Source organism: Lutjanus erythropterus, chromosome 16 (genome assembly GCF_056507025.1).
Source record: "Lutjanus erythropterus isolate fLutEry1 chromosome 16, fLutEry1.hap2, whole genome shotgun sequence".
In the NCBI taxonomy this organism is placed as follows: domain Eukaryota; kingdom Metazoa; phylum Chordata; class Actinopteri; order Lutjaniformes; family Lutjanidae; genus Lutjanus; species Lutjanus erythropterus.
The window spans coordinates 1,970,677-1,983,786 of NC_139332.1; the positions used below are offsets into that span (position 1 = coordinate 1,970,677).

The following is a 13,110-nucleotide window of genomic DNA, read 5'->3' on the forward strand; positions in this document are numbered from 1 at the left end:
TGTTTGTGTGCGTGCATGTGCACGCTGCATGCCACCCTGCATAAAACTGCATAAACACAACTCAGAAGCACTGGGCTCCAGTTTTTGTGGTGTAATATGAGCCCTCCATTCTCTTCATTTGATTGATTTTAGATCTCAAATAGTTGAATGTAAAAATAAAACATAACATCAACATAAAAATGCTTCAATATTGAGTCTCCTTTTGATCATAAACTGCCTGTCAGTCAGGAATACCAGTGGAAATTACATTTGGCAAACCAGTCCAGACCAAGTTAACATGCCTGTTATTGTTGGCATAGATGGCAGGTGGTTATGTTCTTTGGAAACATGTCATTATCATTGTGGATCACTGGCACTTCACACTGTCAGTCCAACAAAAAAACATAGATAGGAAGCAAAACAAAAATCTCCCAGCACTACTGTTGTTTTCCTCATAGTGTCACTTACTGTTGTTGTTATCTGCCACAGTAACAGCAGACACACAGTATCACTGCAGTATTACAGGGTGAGAGACAGACAGCCCCGACAAAGGTTATTTTCATTTCAAGGTCATTTATGAAACGCTATTAAACTCAGACAGGCTTAATGACGGAGAATGATTGTGGAGCTGATTTGATGAATCTCTTTGATATATTAATCACTTTAATTATGACATCTTTCATTTCTTCTCTTCCCTGCTAGTTCCGCCTGTGGCTGCTCGGCCTGGGCTTCAGCCTCGCATATGGCAGCATGTTCACCAAGATCTGGTGGGTGCACACCGTCTTCACCAAGAAGGATGAGAAGAAAGATAAGAGAAAGGTAAATATGACAGGGATTTGAAGCTGCAGATTTACGTTCCTGGAGTGAACAATTAAGTCCAACTATCTGCCACACCACAAGGGGTTAGGCTGCACTTAATCATCCCCTTTGAGGGCGAGCTCCTGGGGAGGCAGCGGTTCAGTCTGTGGGGACTTGGATTGGGAACTGGAGGGTAGACAGCACTTCTGGGCAAGAACCCCTAACTGCTCGGGGCACCTGACTATGTGGCTATATATCTCCATACATGAATGCATGTGTATAGGTTCTGTGTGTGCATGTGTGTAGTTCAGGCCTGTCTGTTTAAAACAACCCTAGAGGGATATATAAAGTATGTATTCGTCTTCCACTTCATGGCCAGAGATTATGTATTCCCCAATCGAGTGTTATTTTTTCACATTTACTCTCTGCCCTGCTTCTATAGTTGGCCCACAGTGGGATAGTTGGCCCTCTGCTTGCCCTTGAGCATAGTGTAGCATCTATTTATCCTGCTGCTTTGCCAGTGAACTCTTGCAGTTGGTCCCAATGGTGGAAGGCCTCCCCGAGTTCTCCACCCCCCTCCTGTCTCTCATGTCTCCTGTATGTAAAATGGCATGTCAGACTAGAGCGAACACTCCTGCTGTGAGGGAAGAGCAAGAATCTTCCCAGTAGAACGATCCAGTTCCATTTCTGAATATTTATTCATATCATTAGTTGGAGAAAGCCTACCAGGTGGAATTATTTTATCAAGGGCTGTGTCAAAGCTGATTGAGCTCACTTTAAAGAGGATCTATTACACTCATATCAAGTTTTATATTTTTATTCTGGCACTCCATTAGTGTAGCTGTGCATGATTCTTCGTTCCAAGCCTCTTTATTTAGCTTCTACTGGCCCTTTACACAGGCCCTCAGTTCACCCTCTGTCTGAAACAAGCTGTTTTTGGTCCTGTCTCTTAAAGGCCTCCCTTCCTAAAAGCCCACTTTCCTCTAATTGGCCAGCTTTCAGAATCCAAGGAGGGGCCAGGCCCCCAAGGAAACTTAAAAAGAAGGAAGGATCATTACCTCTTAACACCAGTGTTCTGATGCCCTATGTGGTGCCAGACATTTGCACCAGCTCTGTTGAAGCCTATGGGAGATGCATGAGAAGCACACTAATGCAGTCCAAAAAGACTTTTCCCATAAGCTTAAATTGTGAAAGAAGCAGCTGTAAAATGGTGACTACATTTTTTTAAAATCACAACCCCCTCTGAATAATTTTCACTGTCTCACTATCAGGATTTGATCCATTTAGTCCAGTAACATTTGGAAAGACTAGAGGAGCCGCATCATTAAATCATTTTGTCTCCATTCACGTTAGCTGAGGGCTAAACTGGAAGTTAGCCGGCTCACAGAGTCTGCTCTATGGGCCACTTGATACAGAAACATATGTGAAAGATCCAAGTAATTTTATACCCATACTCTACCATCTAAATCAGGTTAACACAGCACTGTTTCTGACACCAGCTTTGTGTGGAAATACTTCATAAGATTAAACAATGATGTAAGGTGTGTGCTGCATGCTAGCAAGGGATGCGCTGGACTGAGGTTTGCTGCAATATTTGGAATCTCAGACAAAAATTACAAGTGAAAGCTCAAAGTGTGCAAGAACACTGGATTTGTACTTTATCCAAAAGACTTGTGGGTGAAATTGTGGCAGAGATGGTAGCAGATCGGTGGCCTGGTAGCTCAGTTGGTAGAGCATGTTCTCAATGTACTGAGGCTGTGAGCCCCCTGCTGCCTTTGCTGCATGTCACCCCCACTGCTCTCTCTCCTTCTTTCCTGTTCACTTCAGCTGTCTCATCAATTAAAGATAAAAAGAGAGCTTAGCTAATAGGATTGCTAGCTGCACAGCTAACTGCACCAACTAGCTAACAACAGCTGCAGTTAATAGTAGATGGCTGTTACTTCAGCAACAAGTTACACTATCTATCCGTGAAGAAATACTAACTTTCAATCAACATCCTGAGCAGAGTGGCTGATAGCTTCAGACTGAGCAGGTGGATGGGTGTGACCCTGTACTTTGTGGGCATGCTCTGCCTGGAGCTGATGACCAAATAAAGAAAGTAGGAAAAAACACTGTAAACTCAGTGCTCAGAGCAATCTGAAGCCTGAGCTTTTTGCTGTCAGGGATTATTTCCATATGTTTATCTCATTATTTGAAAGTTTTTGCCACATTTCATATGAACAGCCAACACTAAAGTGTAACAATGCACTGTGTGACAATACATCAGGAAATAAGGGAAATCATAATAAGTCCCTTTAAATTGACATGTTATGACTGATGTAGCAACATTTGCTATTTGCTTCAACATTTATAATCAATGGGCCTCATGGAAGAGCCACTTGTACGAGCAGATTTGTTCCTCAGTGGTGTGTACCAGTGATTTATGACAACTTGTCATATTCACTGATTTTCTCATATTTTGAATTTTCTTTCAGATGCGAACACAATTTACAAGGTCCAGACCTGTCATAGTCTTTTGTTTTTCACTAATGACTGCATATTTCATTAGTTTGAATAGATTTTGAGTTTGAAAAATAAATTACACTTCATAATTATGTCAACATTATCCTGTTTGACTGAATTTCAAATTAAAATATTACTGTAAATTTACATATAAAGCCTCTCATCATTAATTTAATGACACATTATTACCTGCTGTCAGGTGTTTTGGCCATAAATCTTGACATGCAGGTTTATGAAGTCGCTGGCCATATTCTGTCCTCAGTCTCTGAAGGAAACTTCCCCTTCACCCTCTCCTCCTTGCAGTCATTTTTCGCTTTTCCTGTGGCGAGGGATGTTTTTCGTCTTTGAAGTCATTTTCATATCAAGACGTTGCTTCTTTATTTCAGTGACAGTCCGACCCGCAGGTAACATGACATTAACAGTGCTTGTTTTCCCATTTCTTTGCTTTGGTAGATCTTTTAATTCCACTGCTGACGCTGTTATGGATTTCTGAAAGCAGAACGTCAAACTCTAAACTTGTAAACTTCTTCTTTTTAATCTTTGATGCATTTTTCCTGAATGAACACTTCTTGACATTATGGCAGGAAGTGTAGCCTTGTATGATATTATTAGGGCATTATTTATGCTATTTTATAAGCTGTTCACATTCACTGAAGTCATGACTGTCTGTTGAATCTGACATTGCATGTTCTGACAAAAAGTAAGAGAAATTTACAATAAGAATATGAAAATGTTCTTGCATGAGGCCCAGTGTGAGCATGTTCAATGCCTCTGTCACTGTGTTGTGCTTTGACTGTATCTACTCAACAACAGCAGCCTCCCAGCAGTCAATGGTGTTTATGAATTTATGAGATCAGTTGTTAAGAAATCTTTTCTAACAACAAAGTAATTGCAGACAGAATGTTTATTTTGGGCATTAGGCCACCCACCTGACCCATAGGAAGGCTGTTGTGGGTCAGATCTCCTGTAGAGCAGCTCCCACCCCTGCAGAGGACCTGAGAAGAAGTTTTTACTTTAAAGAGGACTAAGTGGTGATTAGGTTCCTCTTAACTTTTGGATTACACAAATGACACACTGCCTCCTGCATTGGCACTAAACTTTAGTATTGAATGTAATAAATATTTTGGAAATTTATCCATTTAGTCACAGTTTCCTCAAGATGCTCAGTAGCCTCCTCTGTGAGGCCTCTGGCCATTGGAATGTTTCCTAATACAGACTAGCATGCTTGGAGAATAAATAAGATTCAGTAGAAATAAGTAGGACAGAAAGAGCCTATTTATAAGAAGTGTGCACAATATTTCATGATGCAGGAAGCTCAACACTTGCCAAGTTATATACACTGACAAAGAGGCAGATAGAGAGTGAATGAACCATAGGATAAGGAGAACTACTGTAACTGTAGCTGTGATTGTGTGGACGAACAGTGTAGATCAGATCAGATCCCTCTGCTGCCTTTGTATCTTCTTCCATATTCACTGCTGCTGAATAACCAGAGAGCTTTGATCTGCTGGAATAAAGCAGCAAAATCAATAAGCACCTCATAGAGTTGGATGTGTTCCCACATAATCTGTCTTTCTTAAAAGCTGAATGCATAAAGGAGCACCTTTATTTACTGTCTGAGTCAGGGCAGCGCGCTCTCATCAGTATGGCCTCTTTGTCTCTTGTCCTGTCATGGCCCAGCGCTTTGAGGGCAGATTGAATTGGCCTCAGTTAGTGATGGATCATTGTTTTCTCTTCCAGCTTAGGCTAGTCTATTTATGGCTTCATAAATCCCTCCCTCACAAAATCAGAAAGAGAGGATTTGTGCCTTTGGCTGATCCCTCACTGACCACCACCCCCCTGTTTCCCAGCAGCACCTGGAACCATGGAAACTCTATGCGACTGTCGGTGTTCTGCTCGGCATCGACATCCTGTCCCTCATGATCTGGCAGATTGTGGATCCTCTACATATCACAGTGGAGGTATGATCATCTGCTCATTGTGTTATTTATTTATAAAAGTGCATAAAATATAAATGTCTCTGAAAATGAAATGCATTTATGAGATGAACCTTTTATCTACCACTGTATCTGGTGTGTCTAAATCAGTGGTTCCAAAACTTTTTCTGGCATGCCCCCCTTCAGAACCCAAACATGTTCACATCCCCACATCCCGCAATTATTATTAATTATTACCAATCATTTAAAGAAGCAGCTGATTAAGAAAAAGAATCTGAGTGGAATTTTAGTGAAATAAAGATCAGCATGATAGCATCAGCAAACTGTTTATTTCCCCTTCGTAAATCATATTCATTTAACTTTGATTTACTCTATCGGCCCTTTTCTATATACAGAGCTGACCTGCCTCAACTCAGTTTGACTGGGATTGTCAGCCCAGCACAGCAGGGGTTTGCATTTCCATGACAACAGGGCTACCGCTTGAAGGTGTGTCTATTAACTGAAGACGAGCTCAAAGAGGTTTGAGTTGAGTGGCTGTAAGGTGGTGGATAAACAGTTCATATATGTCTCTGGACAAACACGCTGTTTCTTTAAATTCTTCACAGTAAAAGTCCTGTGTTATTTCTTTATTTAAATGCTTTCATTATGAAGCAGCTAAAACAGGACATCTTTTTATTCAGGGGGCAGGGTAGTTCATCAGTAGGAACTTAACACGACTCCAATATGAAATGGTAAAATGATGCACATACCTGAAAGTAAAAACAGCGACACAGGAGAGAAACTATGTTTCAAAACATAAAGATTCTGTTGGAAGCTACAAACGTACAGAGAGTTGAACATGAAGAGGCTTTCAAAAACTCCTTTCTCTCTGTTCTGTTGCACACATGAGATGAGTATCACAACACTCGCTTGTTCAAGAGGGAGAAAGGAGGGTCATCATGGTGGCGAGGTGTCACCGCAGCCCACTTGGATGCAGGTTGGGGTTGGTTTGGCACCACTCCAGAATAAGTCAATCTCCGGCAGTGCGAGAAAAGTGGTAATGGAAATGCAACTCACTGTGTCATGATTGCACCAGTGGAAAGCCCCTTATATTTCTCCCCTGGTCATCTATAACCCCCTCTGCAGTGGATCTGGTCTCCCCAGGGCCTGCCTCTCAGTTTGAGAACCACTGGTCTAAATTATAATAACTGGGTTGAAAGATGAAAATCATGGAAGCTTGTGGCTGCCAATATTAAAATAAATAAATAAAACTTTCAGACCTGTGAGTACTCAGGACACACGAGTAGGATTACACCCATCTTTCAACTTGAACTTCATCTTGATCTCAACTATACACCTGTAAAGTTTGACTGCATCATCACGGTTGTGAAGTTGTCCACAGACAGACATAAAGACATAAACACCTGGCAAAGCACTAAAACACCTCTTCTGTGGTAGATCTCACTACAGTAGGTGTCTCCAGAGGTTTGTCATTGGCCTTTAATAAGTCCATCCTACCTGCCTGTCTGCATGTGTACCTGCCTACTCGTGCACATTCTACTTGTGCACTTTTTGCAGCCCTCCACAAGGCTCAGCTGATATATTGCTAAAGCTCTAAAGCTATAACAAGCTAGTCGTACAAGAATGGCAGCCAAAAGTGCTGTCATGGCTGTGAATCAAGTAATAAAAGTTAGATTCCATTTCCATTTCACAAAAACAGAATTTCAAAGTTAGTTTTTATCTCTGAGAATGCATAATTACTGCCAAATAAGAAGAAATTAACATAAAAAATCTTGGCAAATAAAACATTTAAATTTGAATTATTTCATAATTTGAGCACATTCCTCCTGAAAATGTGTAATGGCAGGACACACTCAGGCCTTTTTCATAAAAAGTAAGTCATTCTGAAAATGAACAATGGTTTAATATTTAATTCAATTCAATTTAATTTAATTTCAATTTTATTTCCATTAAAAATGAAATGCCAGTTTTGTAATGATGGGATTGAAATCTAAAAGACCAGTTTCAATGAATCACTTAGTCTATTAAAATGTCACACTTGACTGTAGTGCCAATCAAAATGAAAAAAGATAACAAATGATGATCAACTAATCGATTGTCTTGGCACATTTTAATTTTGGTGGTTATTACACATTTACTTTTTTGTCCTTCTGTTCTGTCATACAGCATGTGCACTAAGATAGAAAAAGATGTAAATTACTGTGTTTGAATTATTTCATTTTAAACTTGGCAGCCACAGAGTTCCAGAAAAAGGCTCACTTTTTTCTTCCTGAATTGGAGTTGATTTGATCTCATATGTTTTCCGTTGAAGTTGCAGTGTGTTGCTGTTCTTCACCTCCTGTGTGTGTTCATGTTGTATGTCTGTGAGCAGAAATTCACAACAGAGGCCCCCAAAGGAGACCTGGATGTTTTGATCCAGCCGTTACTGGAGCACTGCAGCTCTGAAAAGATGAACACATGGCTGGGTGAGTGGAATACCAACAACCACCTCCCAGAACACTATTTCTGTCAGTTCTCTGTTGCTGTATAGCAGCATAAGGGTAGTTCTGCATGCTGTAGCCAAACACATGTCTGTAAGGAACAGCAGTGCATTCACAGTCTGTCCAATTAAACTGAGAAGCTGTTTCATCATATCACATTTTCTAAAACTGCAAATAAATGGATTCTGAGGTGAGAATGTTTTGTCAGCAGGAGTTTTAAAGCTGTTTTCAAGAGAGGACTTTGAAGCTCAATTTTACTTAATCACTGCACAGGCTTCAGGTCAGATTAATGAGACATCAGCACAGAGTAGTCACTACAAATGTTTAAACTGTCCTGCCTTTCTGCCCATCCTATCAAACCACTGCTTTACACTCAGATAATCCAGAGTCATTACTAAATAATGAAAACAACTACAGTGAAAAATAAGGCTGATAAATTGTTGCTTATGTTAGATATGAAACAACTCTTGAGTCATAAGTCTTTCATTTTCATAGTATAATAGCAAGAAGTGACACAAATGTCTACCTGGAAGTTAGCATATCATAGAATTTGAAAAGTGTAAAGTTACTGTTATGGTGTTTTATATTTTATAAGTACTCTGAGAACTTACTGTACAGCCTCTTCAAGTGGCGTGTGAAATGAGCAGCGGTCCGAACACTTCCATCTTGTCTTGTCTCCAGGCGTGGTGTACGGTTATAAAGGCTTACTGCTGCTGCTTGGCATCTTCCTGGCCTACGAGACCAAATCCATCTCCACAGAGAAGATCAACGACCACCGAGCCGTGGGCATGGCCATCTATAATGTTGCTGTGAGTTCATTTAGCTGTGTATGTGTGTGTGTATCCTGCAATTAAAATATTAAATACTGTGTTGAAAAGAAACTGAATTGGAAAAGTGAGCTTTTCAACCCTAAACATGCATGTAGCTGTGATGTCATAATATTCCACAGTAGTGGTCATAAGAGCTGTTCTGATACAGCTTTTTCTTACTGATATCAAGTCTGATACCTGAACTTTGACAATACAGAGTACTGACCTAATGCAAGTGTGTTTTTAAAAAGTCGTGGTAACAGATCGGTGCATAGATGTCTGGTACTTGTCAATACCAATACTCAGTGGTAATGTAAAAAGATGTTGCTGGAATAAGCAGTGGGTAACCAGGTAGTGTGACGTGTGTTTGTAGTGTGTAGTCGCCATGTACAAAAAACAGTAGAGGGCAGCAAACACCACACAATGATGGCAGAATAAGTAATGTTTTTTCTAGATTTTTCTTTACATGTAAGTTGTATTAAACAGTGAATAATGGCCTTTAGTTTGTTACTATCGTTTGGATACGTTATAATTAAGTTTGTGTCTGATATTAAGAGCTGTAATAATCTATATGAAGTTTCTTTTATCAATCTTATTTCTCTGTTTCAGTCCCACACACACAGATACATGTAGCAGAGATCTGCAGTTCGATTATTTCTGTCTACCAACACAGAAATAACTGCTGGAAGGAGCTTTAAAAACAAGATTCAAGTGTCTGAAAATTGTTTTCTGACAAACTTGGGGATGAGCACAATTTCAGTCTCCTAAATGACACAGTCCTTTGCAGATCCTCTGCCAGGCTGCAGAAGTCCACCTTGAAAAAGTCAGCACTATCAAGTTAGCCACCTAGCAACAGTGCCAGTCTCACCTACTTTGTCTAGAACAAAATAGTGGAAGACACCTTCAAGAAGGACTAAGGGGATTATTTTTGGTTCTACCCACTGTCAATCGAAATATGATCGGTTAATTCACCTGTCACTCTCTAAACAAACACACAGGCTGTGGCCTTCTGTCCTGGTGATGAAGTCTTAACCAATGAGTGAGCCAGCTCTAACCTTTCTCTGCCTAGAGACAACAACAAAAAAATCTTATTGGATAACTCTATTTAGCTGTAGTAACCTGAAGCAAATTCGCTAGAAAATGAGGTATAAATTAGAATTAGACAAGAATAGCCTAAAAATTAAATGAAATAAATCAAATATGATATATTTAAATATAACATTTGAAATATTGATTTGTTGTCTACAACGCCCTCAGGGTTCTGCTCTGCCAATACTAGCATTTTAGGCAGTATAAGAGGCATTACTGAAACAACCCTAGAAAATTAGTGTTTATTTATAAAGAACTTATTAAAAATAGCATCAGTGATCCACATGAAATAGTGATAATAACTATTAGTGGATTTAATGACTGGGAAGAAGATTGAGATTTAGTCTTTTCATCTGAAATCCTCATGCAAATTGTTCTGGAGGTGAGCTGACACTGGATCAGACATTTTTCATAATGCTGGGCAGACAGGGTACTCATTAAGCCGGATTTTAACCCTCAATTTGTCACCCACAACTAATTATAGAGTCGGATCAGCCAAATTTCCTCCAGAGGAGCAGTCGCTTGACTTTCAGACTCCATTGCCAGGTTAACATGTGAGCTGCAGCTGCATACATGATCTGGATAATGACATGATCCAGGGCTCTTTGCATTTACTCCAAGTATTAGTATGTGTTCTCCATTTTTCCTTCGATATGCAGATTAGGGCTGTAGACTTATCAAAAGTGTGCATGTCCCAGGTCAAGGAAATCAGTGCAGTGACAGCTATTTTCATCAGAGACTTTCCTGCTGCTATTTTTGCCAGGTAGCTTGAGCCAGCAGGGAAGGCAAGAAAGAATGTCTGAAGAACGTGGCTACAGTGTCCGGACTACATTTACACCTGACTTAGCTCTGATCCCAGTGCAGGCCTGACCACCTCTGACTGTAATCTCGTTGACCCGATCCAATATGTTTATCTTTGCTCAGATAGGAAATTCAGATACAGATCACATGTCAGCACCAGGTGTGTTTGGAGTCTCAGTACGAGGGGGGTTGTGACACCTGATTCATTGCTGTAATGATCAACAGTATGGCCTCTGGATGATGAGGTGGATTTGTGTCAGGTCACATATTTCGGTCAGGTGTCTGCAGTTTGAGGTGCTCCACAGTCCTGTTTCCCACAAGGCTACTGGCAAAAAAATCCTTTCTGAACTGTAAGTGTAGCTTTTTAAATATGATTGCTGTGGTGTTTTTAATGTGCATACTGACTTTAATTTAGTGACTAACTTTTTTTGTTTAAAGGGATAGTTCACCCAAAATTGAAAATTCAGTCATTATCAACTCACTCTCATGCAGATTGAGGTTCCAAGTCTCCTGAAGTCCCAACATGCTGTTTGCACACCATCAGACCACACACACCGAGTTCAGACAGTGTGCATGTGCACGTGGCTCCAAGCTAAGGATCTACAGTGAAGATTCAGGCTAAAAACATGGTGTAATTTTGTTTTTAGTTAAGTTGGCATGTTGGGCTTTGGATTACACCAGACGAGCAGTATGTTTTTCTTCTTTTGTTTTTTTTAAATTTGAAAACTGGTCACTATTCACTTACATTGTTTGGGAGATTCTGCAACACTGTTTACCTGTGAAACTCCAGCAGTGTATTGTGGACTAAAAAACTAAATATGACTTTCAATTGGCATGAGGGTGAGTAGATTCTGACTGATATTTTATTTTTAAGATTTTGTTCTCTTTTGAATAGAACTTTGTTGGAATTGTTACTGGACAAAGCTGATCAGGGTTCAGAGTTTAATTCAGAGTGAGCAGCCATATTGTCTGAATGGATGGTTAAAAGGCACAGAGTGAATTAAAGCAGCATACAAGAATAATAAAACAGTCCAATTTCTCCACATGTGGTGCAACCAAAATCATCTTTTCATTAGACACACCCTGCCTGGTGGACTTCCAAACTCAATTTCCCCAAACTGCAACACTGGAGTGATATAAAAGCTTCATCTTCTAACAGCTGTCTCAAACTCAAAGAGGCAGATGAAGCAGAGAGGTTTTGTTGCACCTGTACGATTGGGACAACTAATCTGGATTTTTTATGATAGGTTCCCACAATTAATAATGTAATTTTCTCAAATGACAATATTTCAAACTTGAATTTGGATTAAAAACTGATTTCTAATACTTTCAGGTGCTTACTATTTAGGGATGGGAATTTCAAGCCAAAATGCTGTTTGATATTCACTGGGCACTATTCAACAATTACTTGAAGATCGACTAGTGCTCGTTCAGAAGGCAGTCAGATGGAGTAAAATACACACGTCATCAAAAATAAACTTTTTGTTCACTCAACTTGTGTCATTTGAGGTTGGAGGATGATGTAATGACTTGTGCTGCTTCTCTGACATGTTGTCAGTTTGGAGACAGTAAATGTTCAGTAACCAGCTTGTCACTGTGAAATAAAACACATCAGGGTCTGCAGATGTCCTGTCGGCAATACTACCTGGACCTGTAATACCTCAAGATCTGGTAGTATCACATGATTTCCAGGCATCTGTAAAATAAGTGAAATAAACAAACAAACAAGGGAAAATAGGTTTTAAAAGACGATTAAAGTATTCGAAAATCATGAATCATGACCCATCCCTATTACTATTATGTACATAAGACCCTGGAGTGCATGGTTAGAAGGCTGTTGTGGATTTCCACAGTTTCCAGTTGCTTTAATTTGGGCTGTGTGCGGTTTGAAATAATTTTGCGGTTGAATGGTTGAGTTTCCTCCAAACACTGCTTTGAGAGACATGCAGAGACCCCACAGTGTACCAAACAGCCTCTAACGAATCATGGAGAGCATTTCAGTTCAATGAAACGTATATTTATACCTTGACTGTTCTGAGAGTTTCTGCAGGATGAACTGAACAACATTCATTCACTACAGTGGTACACTACAACGACAACCCCTGCACTGTGGGCTAATCTGAGCAATAAATCTGCTAACAGAATGTTCTGTGGGCTGAGCTGTGTGCCTGAGCAGCCTGTCTATATGTATCTTCAGCATATGAAGCGGCTGATTAGAGTGTGTGGTTGTGGCTGTAGCTGTTGGCAGTCAGACTAATGTGTTTGTCAGTAGTGTGCCTCTGTGCTGGCTCTGTGTTAGTCTGCAGACTTGTTCTTTCTCTTCCAATCCTTCAGCAGCACAGCCTCTCTCAGCGGCACGTCCACTTCTTTCTTTTGACCTCTCCTCCTTCATTTCACGCTCTGCTGAGGAGGCTCTGCCGTCCTTGTAGTGAGGCTCACCTCCAGTCCAATTTGTGGGCTTAAATGAGGGCGAAGGCGGCCGGTGGGCTCTGCAGCCCAGGATGAGTGTGCTAAATGACCAGCACATGCAGCATGAGGCTCTGCAGCATGGCCAGAAAGCACAGAGACCTGAGCTGATGTGTCCTCATCATCACGAATAAAGTCACATGTCAGAATGCCTCACAGATTCATGTGTCCTGATGGACACTTGTTCTGTGTACTCACTCATGCACTCCTTTCTTGTAGCAGTCTAAGACAGGCTTGGAAACAGAGCTG

At 40.4% G+C, this 13,110-nt stretch overlaps 1 protein-coding gene across 1 annotated transcript in view; it reads left to right on the plus strand.

Annotated features, from left to right (window-relative positions):
* The window catches only part of gabbr1b (gamma-aminobutyric acid (GABA) B receptor, 1b), a 120,783-nt gene that overhangs the window by 95,967 nt on the left and 11,706 nt on the right, over nucleotides 1-13,110 (plus strand). Inside the window, exons 12-15 of the mRNA XM_084738781.1 lie at nucleotides 682-798; nucleotides 5,133-5,240; nucleotides 7,588-7,681; nucleotides 8,378-8,505. Coding sequence (XP_084594907.1) covers nucleotides 682-798; nucleotides 5,133-5,240; nucleotides 7,588-7,681; nucleotides 8,378-8,505 — 447 coding nt within the window. The remainder of the gene's footprint in view (nucleotides 1-681; nucleotides 799-5,132; nucleotides 5,241-7,587; nucleotides 7,682-8,377; nucleotides 8,506-13,110) is intronic.